The 18,120-nt window shown below is 39.9% G+C and overlaps 1 protein-coding gene across 1 annotated transcript; it reads left to right on the top strand.

The window, feature by feature from the left end:
- The first annotated feature begins 8,576 nt into the window (after window positions 1-8,576).
- Window positions 8,577-10,932, top strand: LOC138589213 (uncharacterized). The gene is made up of 6 exons (XM_069659412.1): window positions 8,577-8,792; window positions 9,527-9,655; window positions 9,749-9,942; window positions 10,084-10,231; window positions 10,327-10,531; window positions 10,619-10,932. The coding sequence occupies exons 1-6, from the start codon at window positions 8,577-8,579 to the stop codon at window positions 10,930-10,932; spliced, it is 1,206 nt and encodes a 401-aa protein (XP_069515513.1).
- Window positions 10,933-18,120: the final 7,188 nt, after the last annotated feature.

The raw sequence follows: 18,120 nt of genomic DNA, 5'->3' as shown, positions 1-18,120 counted from the left end.
AACAGCCACTAACCTCAATCAGAGCCAGAGCAAGTGCCCTCTATTTGTCCATTTGTATGCAGGTGTTAATACCTCTAACTAGCCAAAGTAAAAGCTACAGCTCTGTCAGTTTACTTCACAGCAACATTTCGGTTATGCTAAACCACAGGTGATTTGGTAAGTGCATAGCAACAATGAAAATACGCCGCAAGCTGTTTTTCGCTAGTCTTTGGTAGTCTTCAACAAAAAGTGCTATGCGCCTCACATTTGGAACCTGCAAACCACACTTTGTTGGATCAGGCCCTGTGTCTAACAGTTGCTGCCAAGAAACTAACAAGTGTGTCTGGACTGGTTTGCATTCATTTGTCATATTTTTCATCGATATTTATAAATACAGCACATATTGCTATTTGGCTCCAGTAAATGAAAGATTTGCAACTCACTTTACTGTAAGAATTGTGAAATCGACCTAGTTTAAGCATCATAGATAAATTAATCAGGCAAAGATGTCCAGAAAGGATTGTGAAAGAAAGCTAGTGTGTTAAGCACTCTTTACATCTCTGGACTCTGTACTAGTAATCTGTTATTTTCTTTTTTGAGGCAACTGCTAAATTGACCTTGTTAAAAATATACGCGATATGACAAACATAAAATTATGTTGGAAGCTATTCTCTTTCAAAGTTTGGCTAATGTGGAGTTTTCTCTTCAACCTGTATGATGTTGTGATGATTTGTTCAGACAAAACCTGAATTATGCTTGTTAACTTCAACTTGTTAGAGATCTGTGCAGCAGTATCATAACAGAACCCACAATTTTAGGCATTTGAGCATTTTTGACCCCGATAGTTAGTATTTGCTGCAAACAGGATACTTGTAGTTGATTGTAAAAATGTGTCCTAAATTATCAAGATTTACACCAAGCGTAAAAATACTGTTTGGAAGAAGTGTGTATTCTTTGAAACCAAAAAAACTGATAATTGAACATTTGCATTTCTTTACGTTTCATACTGTAAAAAAAGGTTTTTAAGCATCGACTTCAGTTAGATTGGAGAAGCTTGTTTGCATTATAAGTATCCCTCGTTAAAATAATCATGCTGCCACCTAAAAGCTTTTCACTTTGCATTTCTGAAGGACTTGTAGTAATGAGTGTGTGTGTGCATATATATATATATATATATATATATATATATATATATATACGCACACACATATGTGAAGAAGAAACTTTGGTGGTCAGATTTGATTCAGGAAACTTTATCTAAGACAAGTGCAGCAAAGGCAGGGAAAGGGGAGATGGGGGGTGAGGGATGTTGGAAAAGTCTTAGACACCAAAGACTTGACAGCTTGATGCCTTTTTCCACAATGAAAAAAATATTTTGTGGCACCTGCGTCTCCTCAGAAGCCCAAGAAATATGCTCCCTTTAGCACAAACAAGCTATCAATCCGAAAGGATTTTCCTGTCAAATTGAAGGTTGTGCTGCACACCTATTTGCAGGGACTGTGATTATTGACATATGTTCTGTTTGTGTAAGATGTTATATCTTCAAGGTCAAGTTTTTTTTTTCATATGATCAGAATCATTCCCGAGAGGAGAATAATTAATATGTTGACTCTGTTGAATCATGGCCCTTGGGTGTCTGATTAGCATGCAGACATGTTTCACTGCTGGCGTGGTGATAATTTGAAATTTAAAAAAGAACTGCAGGTTGCTCAAACAGTAAGATAAGACTCAGCACTAAAAAGGTTTGATATCAGAACATTGAACTCAGAGGAAAGAGTGTATCTATATAGACTGAAAAGTATCTTACTGAATACATTTTTTAGCCGTTAGAAATCTGTAGCTCCTCATTTCGTTTCTCCTCATTGTTCCACAAAATCACATTCTGTGCGCTTACTGTATCTAAAGTGGAGGGCTGCGACTCTCCTCTTGGGTCATGTTTTTACTTTTCTATGTACAAGAGCTAAGGCACTGTCACTGTCAGTGCTCATCAATATAGTCAAAGACCTGAAAAAAAAAGAGAAACATGAAAAGAAAAACAACACTTTGTTTGCAACATTTCAGTTCTCCCATAGTCCCCGCGCTAGATGCAGACTAACTGCATGACCCAAATCTGCCGTTTCGGCATTTGATTTGCATAGAGGGCCCCCGACGCTGTACAATGCCTTCAAAAGAAAGTGTAGGCCTAGAATGAGACACAGCAAAGAAATTTGGGTAACAGCAAAATATAGATCCATGGTTGCTTGTTTTCAGAGAGTTGACCACAATCACAGTGGACAGAGGTGTCAAATTAACCATAAATATCAGACATACAGCTTCAGTTTGTATGAAGTTTTATAGGATTTTTCCTTTTGTGGGTGGGGGGGCTTTTCACATGGGGGCACGCAGTAGTTTGCTAACGAAGCTGACTTACAATCACAATCCATACCTATCATGAAGGAACCTGACTCGAGTTGTGTTGTCGCCATAAAAATGAAGAGTTTGTACTTTGTGACTCTTAAACTTTTTATATTTGTGTTTAATATATCAATGAGTACCTCTGTTAACTTTTGTATAAAACTTATGACTATAGTATATACAAACACACGCACACACACACGCACACACACACAAGCAGATAACACCTACACAAAAGGGACTCCAGTCTGTCTCTGTGACAGCTAAGTGTTGTATAACTTTTATTTTTTGTCTTATGAACCACATCTCTTCCTTTTGTAGTTATTGGTAAACGTTTCGATTTCCAGGTAACTTTGATTTGGTTACTCTTGTACTACTAAGCTCTGTATTTGCAAGCACTGTAAATGCGATTCTCATTGAATTCGTCCTCTGTACATTTAGTACTCTGATGTTGCTATTAATAAAATGTAAAACAACATGGGCTGGTGCTATAACAAGTTTCTTGGAATAAATCTGTGGGAGGGCATTGGTCAGAATATGCTGTACAAAAAGATTTTAGATATGTTTTTATGCTGTGTTTGGAAGGGTTTTACATGTGTTTTTCCTATCCAATGACATATTCATTAAAAAAAACTATGCTTAGGTAGCATTAATTAATAACAAATCATTTTGATGAATTTTATACGTCAGTATTATTATTGCTAATGAATAAGACAAGCACAAGGGGAGCATAGTCTGCTGACTTTTGCAGTGTGGAGTCTAACTTACAGTTCATTCAGTACCAACAGAGGAGAAATTCATTGCAAGAAGACTTATTTTTAAATGATTTCTATAATCAAGAAACCATGACCAAAATAATTCAAACGTACAACATTATGTTTATGTATATTGTGACTATAATGTTATATCCAGATATCAAACTATTGTTTACCTTTGATAGTCTCATTGTCCTCAGCATTTAGAAAACTTGTGTTTCAGAAAAAAACCTAGCATGAAATCTTCATAAAAAGTTAAAAGACCCGACAGTTTCGCATAATTAAGTTGGTACCCCCCAAAATTAAAACATGATGTTTGATGGTATCGCAGTATATATGTATATTGTGTATCTAGATCTGTATCTATATCTATATATACTGTATATAAACGTTTTAATCATCATTCCTATCAGAAATAGTGTTGAAATAAATTTGACCACTCTAGCACCTTGGCTCTATAGGTTATAGAGGGATGACGATGTTAGTCAGGAGGTTTTCTCATGTCCCAAAGTGTGTTTTAGCTTTCTGTTTTATACTATGTCCTAATTCAGTTTTGCACTATTTTTTTTTTTTTGTTTCAACACTTTACTGATGCATGTGCGATGCAAAGATGTTCCAACAAACAGTAATGCGAGGGTACACAACATCAAGGATTTTTGAGAATTACACCCCACCACCACCACCCTTCCTCGAGGAAAAAAACTAAATGAATACAATGGTTAATTTAAATGACAACAAACAAAACATAATTAAATGTTATAATAAAAACAATGATATTATAATAACATAAAAACATTCAAACAACTGTGATAAATATAAATAAATTGTAATAAATAAAATACTGTATGATGAAAAACAAAGAAAAAAACAACCACAACAATACAGAACACCAAAACAGAAACCCAACTGACCATGAAGGTTTTTGAAAATAATACAAGTGTCAAATCTGGTTCTGATTGATTGGTGTAATAATAATATCTAAAGGCAATCTATTATAACTTGAATCTCATTTTGCTGTGCCACACACTGTATGTTTACCTATTTCTTTCTTTGGTTACAGAGAGGTTAAAAATGTTTAACTCTGGGGAATACAGGATCAAAACAGCAACTGGCTGTAAAGTTGCCTGTAGGTGAGCATGAACTGTTGTCCGTCTCTATGTGTCAGCCCTGTGATTGACTGGCGACCCGTCCGGGGTGTACCCCGCCTCTTGCCAAATGACAGCTGGGATAGGCTCCAGGCTCAATACTCAGGGCACAATGTTTCGACCAAATAGAATATCTCAATTTTATACTGCAAGCAAAGTACATAGCCTAAGTTTGAATGCCAGCTGCAGTACATAAAAAGTCATGAATGCTGGTCTCCTTATCCACAAAGCTGATAAGCTGATAAAACACAGTGCCTCCCAATGTTTTTTCAAACGCTCCCACCTGGATGTGTTTTAAGAAGAAAAAATTGCATTTTTAGAGATTTTGTAGCTTAATATTTCTTTGGAATTCAACAATAATTCAGGTTCTATACAGCTAACACTGCTTAACATAGTTGTGGTCTGGAATTATATCCACACACGTTACTGTAATTCCATATTATTGCTAATTGCCATCCTTTTAAAATTTACAGTTGGGCAATTCATTTTTTTCTCAGGCTTTAGAAAAATGCTATCAGTGGTGTCTGAACATAGACAGATCGACAGAGACAGTTCCTTATCTCTAACACACACACACACACACACACACAAACAAACAGCAAATTGCATTGGTAAGACAAGAAGTGTTAATTTCCCCAAGCAGCCAGAAAGTTTTTTTTTTGTTTTGTTTTTTTAATTTAACTATTTACCTCCTGATTAGATTTGTCTCATTCTCTCGTGACTTCTTATCTCTGGGTTGTCGTATTCTTTCTCTGTCACGCTGTCTGGCTGTTTTTAAGATCACCTGGAGATACAGTTCTCCTCTCCTGTTTGACGAAATGGCATGGGCAGAATGAGTCCTCCTCTGTGCTCCCTAAAGCCAGGTTCTCTCCTGAGGGAGGCCTGGCAGGCCACATTAGCATGAGGCCAGTTTGATTGGTCTGCACTGACTCTGACAGGCCCAGAGCCCCCCTCGCTCCTCATACATTAAATAGAATAATGCAGCACTGCCTTCACAGACGGGCCAAATCAATGGGGTGGACGGCACATGCCAACAGCTGCCAGGGAGATATTTTAGTACATTGTGATTAATCCCTGTTGCAAACCTGCACCTGTCAAAGACTCTGCCACCACCTAGCCCAGACAGTGCAGTCAAAGCTGATTAGCTCCATGGTTGTCTGGGGTGGAGTGGAGGGACCGGCCCACTTTGAGTGGCAGCAGGGACAGTTGAGGGCAGGACTGAGAAGACTATCCTCCCCAAGGTCTTGTTTCTTTTATGAAATTGGAGCCCTGATATACAGTACTGTGCAAAAGTTTTAGGCAGGTGTGAAAAATGCTGTAAACTAAGAATGTTTCAAAAATGGAATAGTTTATTTTTGTCAATAAACAAAATGAAGCGAATGAACAGAAGAGAAATCTAAATCAATTCAATATTTGGTGTGACCACCCTTTGCCTTCAAAACAGTATCAATTGTTCTAGGTACACTTGCACACAGTTTTTGAAGGTTGTTCCAAACATCTTGGAGAACTAACCACAGATCTTCTGTGGATGTAGACTTCCTCAAATCCTTCTGTCACTTAATGTAATCCCAGACAGACTCGATGTTGAGATCAGGGCTCTGTGGGGGCCATACCATCACTTCCAGGACTTCTTGTTCTTAACGCTGAAGATAGTTTTTAATGACACTGGCTGTATGTTTGGGGTCGTTGTCCTGCTGCAGAATAAATTTGGGGGCAATCATGCGGCTCCCTGATGGTATTGCATGATGGATAACTATGTGCCTGTATTTCTCAGCATTGAGGACACCATTAATCCTGACCAAATCTCCAACTCCATTTGCTGAAATGCAGCACCAAACTTGCAGGGAACCTCCACCGTGCTTCACTGTTGCCTGCAGACACTCATTATTGTACAGCTCTCCAGGTGAACAAACTGCCTTCTGCTGTGTTTTCGTGCATAACTGAGTCGCTTGGCCTTGTTTCCATGTCAGAGGTATGGCTTTTTGGCTGCAACTCTTCCATGAAGGCCACTTCTAGCCAGACTTCTCCGGACAGTAGATGGGTGTACCTGGGTCCCACTGGTTTCTGCCAGTTCTGAGCTGATGGAACTGCTGTACATCTTACGATTTCGAAGGGAAATAAGCTTGATGTGTTTTTCATCTACTGCGCTAAGTTTCCTTGGCCGACCACTACGTCTACAATCCTCAACGTTGCCCGTTTCTTTGTGCTTCTTCAAAACAGCTTGAACAGCACATCTTGAAACCCCAGTCTACTTTGAAATCTTTGTCTGGGAGAGACCTTGCTGATGCAATATAACTACCTTTTGTCTTGTTGCTGTGCTTAGTCTTGCCATGGTGTACGACCTGTAACATGAAACTGTCTTCCACAACCTCACCTTGGTAGCAGAGTTTGGCTGTTCCTCACCCAGTGTTAGCCTCCTACACAGCTGTTTCTGTTCAGTTAATTACTGTGTTACTATGTACATATAAAATTGATGATCACCTGTTTGGTATAATTGGTTGATCATACACCTGACTATAATCCTACAAAATCCCTTACTTTGTGCAAGTGTACCTATAAGAATTGATGCTGGTTTGAAAGCAAAGGGTAGTAACACCAGATATTGATTTGATTTAGATTTTTCTTTTATTCGCTCACTTATCATTTGGTAAATTGATAAAAAAAATATATAATAAATATTTTTGAAAGCATTCTTAGTGTACAGCATTTTTTCACACCTGCCTTTTTGCACAGTACTCTAGGTAAGTGCTAGTCTCGTTCCAAGTCTAGGATTTGTTAGTGTTAGTGTTCGATCTTAGTAAATTAACATCATTCAATATTTCATAGTAATCGCCAAATAAAAACAAAAGAGACCTTGTCACACCTTACGTTAACAGCGGTTTAGACAATAGTCTTTATGATATTATTAACAGAACCCAACTATATCCATCACGAGTAAGCTCTTGGCAACAGAGGCAAACATATATGTCCTTAGAAACCACATCATCGATGTGCTCAAGGTGGACAGCCAACTGCTCTGATCGGCTGGGTCACAAGATTCTGCTGATTCCTTAGTGGGACAGGATGTTCCTCCTTGTTTAATTAGAGCTGCTAACAGGTTTAAACGTTTCCTGCTTTGTGGCACAAAATATTATTTAAATTCAAGGCAGAAAAGATCTCTCTGGGCACTAGTTGGTTTGGGCTACAGTGAAATGTCTTGACAATATTAAAACCATCTCATCGTTTTTCTCTTTGGAGTTGACAAGGATTTACCCCCAGAACTTGATCAACACTGGAAGATCAAGAACTGCATTAAGATGTCTTAAATGTGTTCCTCAGGCAGTCTCATATTTCGTATCAACAGGTCACATTTGGCTGCCACTGTCTTGGTCATGCCTTTACCGAAAGTAATAGCAGCAGTGCTGGAGAGCCAGACGATGGAATCAGCCGTCTTGCGAATTTCAATCTATATCCTTTTGCAGTTGTCCTTTTCTAACAGAGGGTCATGCAGAGTCTTAAAGTGTCTACCTAGCCTGGTTAAGCAGTAGGGGAGCGGGGTAGCTCGTGCTCATCAGTAGGAATTCACAAGACTTGTTCTTAATAATTTTTTTGACATATAAGATTGAAGAAAGGTAGTGTCTGGCTTTTTGGCACAATTAGCCCGGCTAGGTATAGGAATAGCCCACTACAAAAACGTATCTCATCGCCTGTGATCTTGTGGCTTACGTATCTGTGCATCAACTTTTGTGGACAAATTAACACCAATCTCATTGTACACCATGAAAAGCAACCTGGTTGGTAACTAAAAAGCATGGCTTCTTGCAGCTGTGTCCAAGAAAAGTAGAAACAGTTAGCCGCTGCTGCTACAAACATATGCACGACATGTGTACTTCTCAGTGACAATAGTGTGAAAGCCAGGAGGGAGCTCCCTGCATGTCTGCAGTGTAAAAATATCTGGGGAGATGGCAGTGATTACTGCTCTGTGCTCTGTTTAGGTGATGACTATACATTTATGGCTATGGATAGCGGTCCGTGTACTTTGTGGCCATTCGACTTCCGTTTTGAAGTGGAAAATCGGAAAACGGATAATGAGTCGTTTCCCGTTTTTCGCTTCAAAATAAGAGAACGAAAAACGGAAAATGACCCGTATCCCGTTAATCGTTTTAAAATCAGAAACCGAAAAGCGGGAAACAAAAATAACGGTGCCATTTTTAATTCCAGATTTTGCCGTAGGTCTTCTTTAATGACCCGGAAGCCACCGTATGCCGCCAAAACACTTGATCTGATCCTTAGACCATTGAGTTCGTGAGGCGATTTCCGTGGCATGTCGTTATCTGAATATTCAGACTTTATAACAGCCAGGAGGTCAAGTGGGATGTCCTGTGGCGATATAGCCGCAGCACTGACCGACCACTTTGGACTCTTACGAGGCTTTTCCGAGAGGAATGTGCGCCGGTGGTGCTCTGAGCAGGGACTGGCCATGAAGGATTTCTGCCCTGACAGGAGACTGGAAGGCGAAGTTGCGAAAGTAATTGAAGAGGTAGGTCAATCGTTGTCACAGAAAGATTGAGTGGTCATGAAATAAAGGATGATAAATTCTTCACAGTGTTCTGTGTATTTACCTTGGACTACGAACTCCATAGTGGCATCGTTACCTCCTATGCCATTAAAAAAAGTCATCACCATAATCATAAGGACACATGCAAATGCAATATCCATTGCTTATACATACAGGGGGAGGGGCAAGTGTCCGGTTTTCTTATAGACCTATAGCCTATTGATTGACAGTAGATCGAACCAGTAGTGAACGAAATCGGACTGTGACGTCACCAACAGTGTAAGCCAACGTAAAGGGGTGCCGTGTACATCAAGGGGTGTCTCTCATCTCAACATGATTTTTTTCTCATAATAAACAGTAAGAGCAGATATACATACTGCCCAGTGTTAATGTATTTTCGTGTTTGAGACAAATAAAGACATAAGTCTTCCACTGACATTTGTGCAGCCAGGGCATAACCTAGTGATTTTATCGTCACATAGCCTACATACAAATACTCTGGTATAAGATGCACTGAAAAGATAGATAGATAGATAGACATACATTCTGTATTTACTGGCTCTCCTGTTTCTAATAAACCCCCTTTGCCAATAGGTCTTAAACTTCTATTATGACACATGATTATGTAATGTGCAGTAGATCAACATGCACAGTATTCGGACATTTAAACACATGAATTAATTTCAATAACATCATAAATAAAATCCTTTCCTCAGACTGGGTCTTCCTATGGAAGAAAAATGATGACTGGCTATCTTGCGGCAAAAGGGTTCAAAGCTTCCGAGGGCAGAGTGGGGAAAGTCCTACGGATCATTCATCAGCCTTACCATGCAGCAAGGCAGCAGGTAAAGCCAAATGCAGTGTCTGTGCATGTCATAACATATTGAGAATGTATTCATACCAATGAGGGATCATTGAGTTTTTACAATTTTCTTCAGGGTTCCAGAAACCTTAACCCGGTGCCTTACAGTGCTGAGTACATGGGTCACAAAATCCACATTGACCAAAATGAAGAGTTGGTGATGTTTGGAGTGACCCATGTCATGGCTATTGATGGGTACAGTAAAAAGATTGTTGGGCACTCCACCATGCCCATCAAAAACAACATTGTCATTTATGATGAAGTGTACAGGTAAGAAAAAAGAAAGAAAGAAAAAAATGTGCTTAACTGCTTAAATGTTAGAGGGTTAAATGTATTTGTAATGTCAAAAAAACAGAATGAGTAATTATATTTAAGTTGAAAGTTTTCCTTCTGTTTGTGTATTATCTTCAGACCAGCTGTGTTGTCCTACGGGATATGGGACCAAGTGCGGGTAGACTGTGGTCGGGAGTTTTTCCTGACCCTGTATATGCAGGAGAAGCTGGCTGCATACCGCCACAACAAAGAAAGGCAGCCATACCTCCAAACTCCATCTACCAGGGTAAAATACATGTCATAAAAAAATACAATTGATGCTTGTTTGCATTCGGGGGCCTGCAGCATGACAGTGTCCTTGTAATCTTTTAACCTACACAGAATCATGTAATTGAAAGGATGTGGTCAGAAGTGAACCAAAGAGTAAATTTCCCCCTGAAGGCCGCACTAGTCGAGATGTGTGACCAGGAGGAAATTTGTATGGAGGACAGTCTCATCAAATTCTGCGTATCCAACCTGACATGCCACATGGCCCGAGTTGGCCTCACAAATGTTGTGAAGGCATGGAATGCCCACAGAATTCCAGGTGTGATTTCTCCCATTTATTCCACAATTTTCTCCCATTTCAGTTTTCACTGATAGCAACTTAATATCAAGCACTTCTTTTTTACAGGAAAGGGGATACCAGATCTCCTCTGTGGACAAGGATGCCCAGCTAAAATCCCAGAAGACCTCCTTCCTGCTGGTGAGGTTGCAGCAGACCTCTACCAGCAGGACGTGGGGACAGCACTGACCAGAGAGGGTGTGTTTGGCACAGACCCTTTTTCCAACGAGGAAGCCCAGCAAAGTGCTGAAAGCGAGTTTGGATCACAATTTGACCCTGTGTCACTGTTACACAGTACACTCAACAACAATTTCGCCCCATTTCAGAATGCACTAAAGTGTCTTATTGACATCACGAGAAGATGTGCTATGTCAGAAGTGTAATAAATAAACAGAGAAGAAGAAGAATTGGAAGTATGTTTGTCTCATTGCATAAATTGTTCCTACAACTTTAGAATCGTATCACACTGTAACACTATCTAAAAAAGGTACGCCAATAACAATCAGAAGGTGCATATTACCTATTATTCTTTGTGATTATATAGTGTCATGCTCTAATGATCTATGGATGGACAATGAGGAATCCTTGAACTTACCACAAAATTTATTGGTTTAAATCAACAAAACCAAACAAACTACAAACAAAAACAAAACAGTTATAAACCAATGCACGCTCATACACACATCACAACACCTTAAACTTCAGCGGCATACCGCTCATAAACTCAGTATTAACTCTGTATAAACTCAGCGGCATTTAAAGTACATGATTAGGCCTATGTACTCTTAAAAAGTAAGAGTACTGCAGAGAGACCCTTTGTCTCATGTATATTAAACCTAAACCCTTCCGTTCTACATTTGAGGCAGTGCTCAGAATTGACCAGCCACTGCTCCACACAGGTCCAGCACCCCACAACAGACAGACTGCGAATACTGGTCTGTCCATTATATCTGCAAGATATCAAACAAAAGAGAAGTAAGTAAAAATGAAAACTTACTGGGTGTGCATGCATTTGTGTCTATGTGTGTATTTGTGTGTGTTTGTGTGCATACATGTGTGTGTATGAGCACACTAGTAAAGTGAACCTAAGAAGAACAATGAAGCAGACTAAATTGTTTTGCAGTCTAATTATAGAGAATGCATCAGCAGCATGCCCATGCAGTACATACCTTTGCAAACAAGGCAGGATAGACCTTCCTTTGCTGGCTGCAGGCCAGCACTGGTCAGTGCTGCCGAAGTTGTGGCCTTAACCACCTCAGACAGCCGGGTTATGTTGTCTGTCATTTCTTTAATTTGGTCCAGTGCTTGCTGGACAGTATTGCTGTCCTCGACCCTGCGACTTAAATGTACAGAAAAAACATGAGTCAATACAAGAAATTATTTAACAAAGGAGTGAAACCTTTTTCTCCACATTGGCATTTGCTTCATCTCATGTTGCATTACCTTGTTCTTGATCTTCGCCCTGACCTGAACTCCTGGAAGTCCTCGTCCATCAAGGCAAAAATCTTTCGGGAATTTTGTTTCCAGTAGTGGATAGTTTAAGAGTCAGAAAACATTTAGTTTACTTCTGTATTTCAAAATCAACATTAACCTTAATTCAAAATCATAAACTGCAAGCAAGTGTTAGATCATATTACTTACTTCTTGTGCCTTCTGAATCTGAATTCTCATTCCCCTGAGAGTCAGTAAGGGTGACTGGATCATCAGTGCCAAGGGCATCTTTCACTTTGGTTGAGATGCCTTTGACTGTGGCCTCAGCCTCAGTGAATCTGATGACTATTGTGCGAGAGGTTGTCAGCCGGTTGCCGACAACATCAGCAAAGTGTATTGACCTGAGGATAAAACACATTCTTATATATCAATGCATGACATTTCAGCTGCAGAGGTCGGCTGCACTTTTGTTTTTTTGTTTTATTGTGGTATTACATTACTGGATGATATTTCAATAACAGATCAGTTGTGTTTCACAAGTAGCCTAACCTTTGAAAGGTTCTCCCATACATTCCCAGTCGTGGAGGTATATAGGATGGACTGGGTGATGGAGTGGAGGAGGAGGAGGACAGTGGCCGCCTGAAACTAAATGGTACAGAGCCAGGAGTTTGTGCGGCAGGGCTTTGCTCCTGGTCTCCATGCACTTCATAGTGTGCACGGCTAGCAAGATTTGCTTGTGGGAAATGCCCTGTGCCCTCTGGGAAAATGGCCATATTTGTATCATCAGTGAGATACAGGGAATCAACACTGACCTGTGGAGTTGTATAAAATGAAAAGCAATGAGCATTGCGATGAAATAGTATCTGTAAAAAGTTAAATGACTGATGTTATATCCCTTACAAAAAAGGGATATTACTTCAAGTGTCAACACTATATTTTTTTGAGTATCCAAAAGGCAGTTTTATAGGAACTGTTTATGGTTCATATGCAGAAAATGCAATATTTTGGACATTAAAAGGTAAATTGCACTACATGTCAAAGCACTTTGCTGGGTTAGATAAATATTTTGCTCATGGAATTAGCCTCTTATTACATTGCATTGTACTGTATAAAAAGTTATGTTTGACGCATAACTGAAATTATTTATGTAAGGTGTCTCACTGAGCCACTGAGCAGCAGCACAGAAATCAATCCTGGCAACAGATGTGACCTGGAAGTGATTCACCCGTGTTTGCTAATGGGTTGGTTTCTACTGTCTATGGTTTTGAGTGAGGTTGTTGAGGTTACATTAAAGCTGTAGATTGTAAAGTCTACCTACACTTCAAGAATGTGGAGAAAGGCTTACATTTACTGTGATAACCCATCTCTAGTTCTTGTTTGACAATTTTCTTTTTTTTTTCAGAACATTTTTCTTTATCATCTCTGTTGTAATGTAGGCTAATGGTCAATATGAATAGGCTTGAGAAAAAGCTTGATCAATATTGTGGTGACAATAATTTGATTGACTGCGGCGATACAGCCTCACACTAATGGGCCTTTTGTTCATTAATCACCTAGACCTCATTAGACCAGGTCCAGATCAAAAACCACTGTACCTAGACTTCTCAAATCTGGGTAATAGAGTAAAGGTTTCACAAATCAAAAACTGTGTCTGGATGAATGTTTAGCCTCGGTGGGATAATCTAGTCCAGATTTGAGAAGTCTAGGTACAGTGGTTTTTGATCTGGACCTGGTCTAATGAGGTCTAATGATGTCTAGGTATAAAACAAAAATGGTGAAATCTCCCCTTTGGCATTTTCACAAATAAAATAAAAGTTTCACAAATACAATAGTGGGTGTCAGGCAAAGTTAATGTCTTACCTAAAATGTCTAAAATGTTTTCACATCAAGAAGTGTCACAAAAAGACAGACAATCAGTGGACAAACAGTCGCACTGCACATTAAGTTAATTTCCCCTTAACTTTCCCCTTAAGTGCCGAATCGGAAGCTAACTTCAGCGTCGTTCGGCAAATCAACCTTTTGAACCTAGCATGAATTTACTTGTGTGCAAAACTATGATACATTGAGAACTGACGGCACCTGGAAAATTCTTCCTATTTTCACGACAGTCATGTCATCCTCCCTGACGGCCAGTCTCTTGGCACCTCTGAATAAAATGTAACTGTCCATGGGTAGCAACTCTAAGATTCCTTCTATTGTTCTACAATGAACTACGCCGCGTCATTAACTTCCGGGTCATTAAAAAAGACCTACGGCAAAATCTGGAATTAAAAATGGCACTGTTATTTTCGTTTCCCGTTTTTCGGTTTCCGATTTTAAAACGAATAACGGGATACGGGTCGTTTTCCGTTTTTCGTTCTCTTATTTTGAAGCGAAAAACGGGAAACGACTCATTATCCGTTTACCGATTTTCGACTTCAAAACGGAAGTCGAATGGCCACGAAGTACACGGACCGATAGCCCACTTTTATGCACAACCTTTTTTATATTTCAGCTAGACTAATAGGCCCATTGTCTCAGGGCCCATCTAAAGGCTTGGTCATACAGAAAGCCTAAGCAGTGGTTGTCGATTGCAGAACCACTTGCTTTTTATTCCAGTGTGCATGTAAACAGGTAAACAGTCAGCTGTTGCAATGACGGCAATCCAGAGAATAGGTTCCTTGCCTATTTTTTTCCATAAGCGCATAAGTGCTGTTCACAGCCGAAATACAATGTGAAAATGGTCTGTGAACAGAATATTGAAGTTATACCATCAATAACACACCTTTCCCTACAGTTTCAATGTCTACATCTGCAGATTATGTCAAGGACATTGAGAAAAAAAGGATGTCACCATTTCTGATTAAACTTCTAAACTTAATGAATTAAGTCTATAATAAAACAACATCAAACATTTGTTTTTCTTACGGCCAACAACAAAGGCAAACTCCAATGTAAAGAGATGTAGCTGACAGCCAAAGCTCAGCAGCAGTGCTGCAGCTGACACACAGCCTGTGTGAACACTATAATGGTACGAGCTGCAGCAGATCAGCGAGACAGCCATCATGTGCTGCTCAGGCGTCCTATGAATTTAGCGTGTAAGGCAGATCCTGGAAAGAGCAATTGCTCTAGCAAGAACAGAAAATTGACGGACACCTTAGAAACTTAAATACATGGTGCTACTGTATGAAAGTCCAGACATAGCTGCTAACAGGGAATGTCTCAGCTCTCTACCAAGACCAATTGACCAAGCAGAGTTAAGCGGATTTGTGAAGTTGTGCTCCCTGTGGTAACTGCGGACTTGGTCCATCAGCTTGTTGACCCTGCTGGGCCCTTGTCACATCCCCTTTGCCTCTACACTGCCCCTACCGTTCATGTGCATACTTCATCTTGCATCTGCGTAGCAATAATTTTTGAGAAAGTGCACAGCCAACGCTCCAAACAGATGTAGGGCACGCGAGGCACCCATCATGTGCATGTGCATGTGGATGTGAAGTTAATGGCAAGCATATCTCCGGCCTTACAAGGACTCTGTACAGATGGAATATGTAACAAAAGATAATGTTTGTATAATTGTTAAAGTTCATCTACTTTGTGATGTTGGTTAAAGAGACTACCTCTCCAGGGCAGGGATGCTCAGAAACTTTTCAAATCAATGTGATTTAATGAAACAACCGGGGTCTTTTGTCATCCTGTGCATTGGCCATGTAATGGTAGTGCAAAGAGCCCTGATAATTAGCCAAATAAGTATAATGAGCATAACAATATAACACTGTGCTTAGAGTCAAATACCATGCTATACAAATACCCTCATCCTTAGCACCTCCAATAATGCAAGTATGCAGATGGATTAACATTTTGAGGTGACAGACTAACTTAATGTCTATCATTTAAAGGAGCTGTGAGATGCCAGTATGAAAGAGATCACAGGGAAAGAGAGGGCTTGCACAGACTTGAAATTTATGACTTATCATTCTTTCAACAAACTTAAAACAAGAGCCCCAGGAAAACACAAAAATGATGACGTTTAATTCCTCATGCAACTGCAAGAAACACTCCAAAACAGGTTAAAACCTGGGGCCCGGAGTCGCCAGAGGTGATTTGTGGTGATGTCATCGAGCTAAAATAGCTACTCATTAGCACCTCTGAAGCAGGTCGTATGAATAATTGTCACCAAAGATTTACAATCCAATTAGAGAGTGTCTGAGTGTGGAACAAATTACTCACCTTTGAGGGAAACACATCAACGAAAAAAACCCAAATAGGCTTTTTGGGGGGCAATTTTGGTGCCTTGGGCTGATTGATGCTTTAGTGGATGGGTGTTTTGTCTGGAATGGAGGATGTTTGTCATATCCAGGGATCACTCACCATGCTGGGTGCCCTGTCAACAAAACAAGGCAAGTCAGTGGATCTGCAGTTTATTCTTGACATCATACACTTTGTCGAAGTGATTTAACATTCCATTCTGTCAGAGACCAGCAATGAAAATCATCACAGTTTGAGCTTTTTTGTGTGTGCTTACACTCGTGCCTGCGAAAGCATTTTTAAGGAATGACTAATTCAGCAGCAAGCGCCTCTCCTCGTTCCAGCCTTGCCTGAAGTTTTAATCCCCACATTTGCATGACTAAATATAGATCAGCCTTCACACATCCACACTGGGTATCAACTCTAAGAATATAAATGCTTGTTTTGACTAAATGTTGAAAATGTTGATTAAACATGCATGAGCTTGCTCCTTCTCTGTCTCTTTAGCATCCTCTTACACACCACATGTATATGATACATTGAGACACTATGCACAAGTTTCCCATTGAAGTGAAACAACTTCAGTTTTTTATATGCTTGTTGGAGCCAAGCCACTCTGTTTTCCAAAGAGTGATTGAATTGCTTGCAAATGGGCTTCTCCAAGAGATTCTTTGCTGAGTTTAAGGAGAAAGCTCACAGATGTGGAACGGATGCAATAACCGCCCAGTCGCTGGCTGATAGAACAGCTTTATCATACACTACTTGCCCTGTTGATCTATGCTGCTCTATCTTGCTGGTATTTCACACACAGGAATGTACAAACAACACAAAAGCATTTTGTAGGGAAAATGTATTGATTTGGATAAAGTTGTGCATTATTCAGACTTATGCAAACTGCTTTCCCTTTATGTTCACTAATTTCAAATTCAGAAGAAAAAGATTTCTGGGTGCTCAAGATCGTTAATGCCAAATTATCTGTCAGAATTTTAATGTTAAGCTGTACGCAGGGTTGTTTCCACCTTTGGAGCAATATGCAATATCTTGCTTGAGGGCCCATATTTTGTTAAATATGGTAGGGGATTCGAATCCATCTATGTTGGTTTGGGGGCATGAATTTAACATTTAAATGTATTAATTCAGTGCATTTTAAGAAGAAAAGAGGTTATTGTCCCATTAAATCATGCATCTAATTTTTTAATTTTTGGTTTCCTCATAGCCTGAACCTCAAACTCATCGCACCTTGAGCAGGCAGGAAGAGTCTTTCATAATGACGACTGTTACTGGGTTAAAATAACTAAAATATTGTGTGTATAAAGACATTTCTGCAATGCAATGCAATAGTAGGTATCAATATACAGGCAACTGGCTAGCAGTATAAAGCAGTGAAACTCTGCACAAGGATTAACACATCACCAACACGCCCACTCGCTTGCTGTGAAAGGCTTGCATGGAAGGCTGTTTTTGTATCGTTTTTAGAAAGAGACCCAAAATGAATCCACCATGAGCAGTGCTTAGCAACAGTGGCAAAAAAAAACGTTTCACCTTTTAACGGGCAGAAACCTCGAGCAGAACCAGACTCATGTTGAACAACCATCTGCCTCGACTGGATGAGCCAGAAAATGGGATGGTAAAAATCCCCAACCTTTGGATTGAGAGATGAATGACTCCACCACTGAGCCACAGCCGCCCCTCTCTAAAAGTGAGGGGGCTGCCTCCCAGACCCTGACTGGTAGATGATTCCAAAGGAAGGGGATCTGATAATTGAAGGCTCTACCTCCCATACTACTCTTAGAGACTTTAGATACCAATTTTAGTGGGGCAATATAGTAGTGAACCTTAAGTAATGATCCCTGAGACTCAAACTTGGTCTTACAAAGACTCTTCAGGACCATAAACTTTTAAGGGTGGTCCTGGCT

The sequence above is a fragment of the Semicossyphus pulcher genome, unplaced genomic scaffold (assembly GCF_022749685.1).
Source record: "Semicossyphus pulcher isolate SPU_LCO1_2020_fin unplaced genomic scaffold, fSemPul1.0.p SCAF_13, whole genome shotgun sequence".
NCBI classification, from domain to species: Eukaryota; Metazoa; Chordata; class Actinopteri; order Labriformes; family Labridae; genus Semicossyphus; species Semicossyphus pulcher.
Note: the sequence above shows the minus strand (reverse complement) of the source record. Positions and strands in the feature narration are given on the sequence as shown.

Bases quoted from the DNA above. Each gene is read 5' to 3' on its own strand.
- LOC138589213 (XM_069659412.1), top strand. From the start codon at position 8,577: ATGTCGTTATCTGAATATTCAGACTTTATAACAGCCAGGAGGTCAAGT. The intron at 9,656-9,748 runs GTAAAGCCAAAT...AATTTTCTTCAG, and splicing joins ACCATGCAGCAAGGCAGCAG to GGTTCCAGAAACCTTAACCC. The intron at 9,943-10,083 runs GTAAGAAAAAAG...TATTATCTTCAG, and splicing joins ATTTATGATGAAGTGTACAG to ACCAGCTGTGTTGTCCTACG.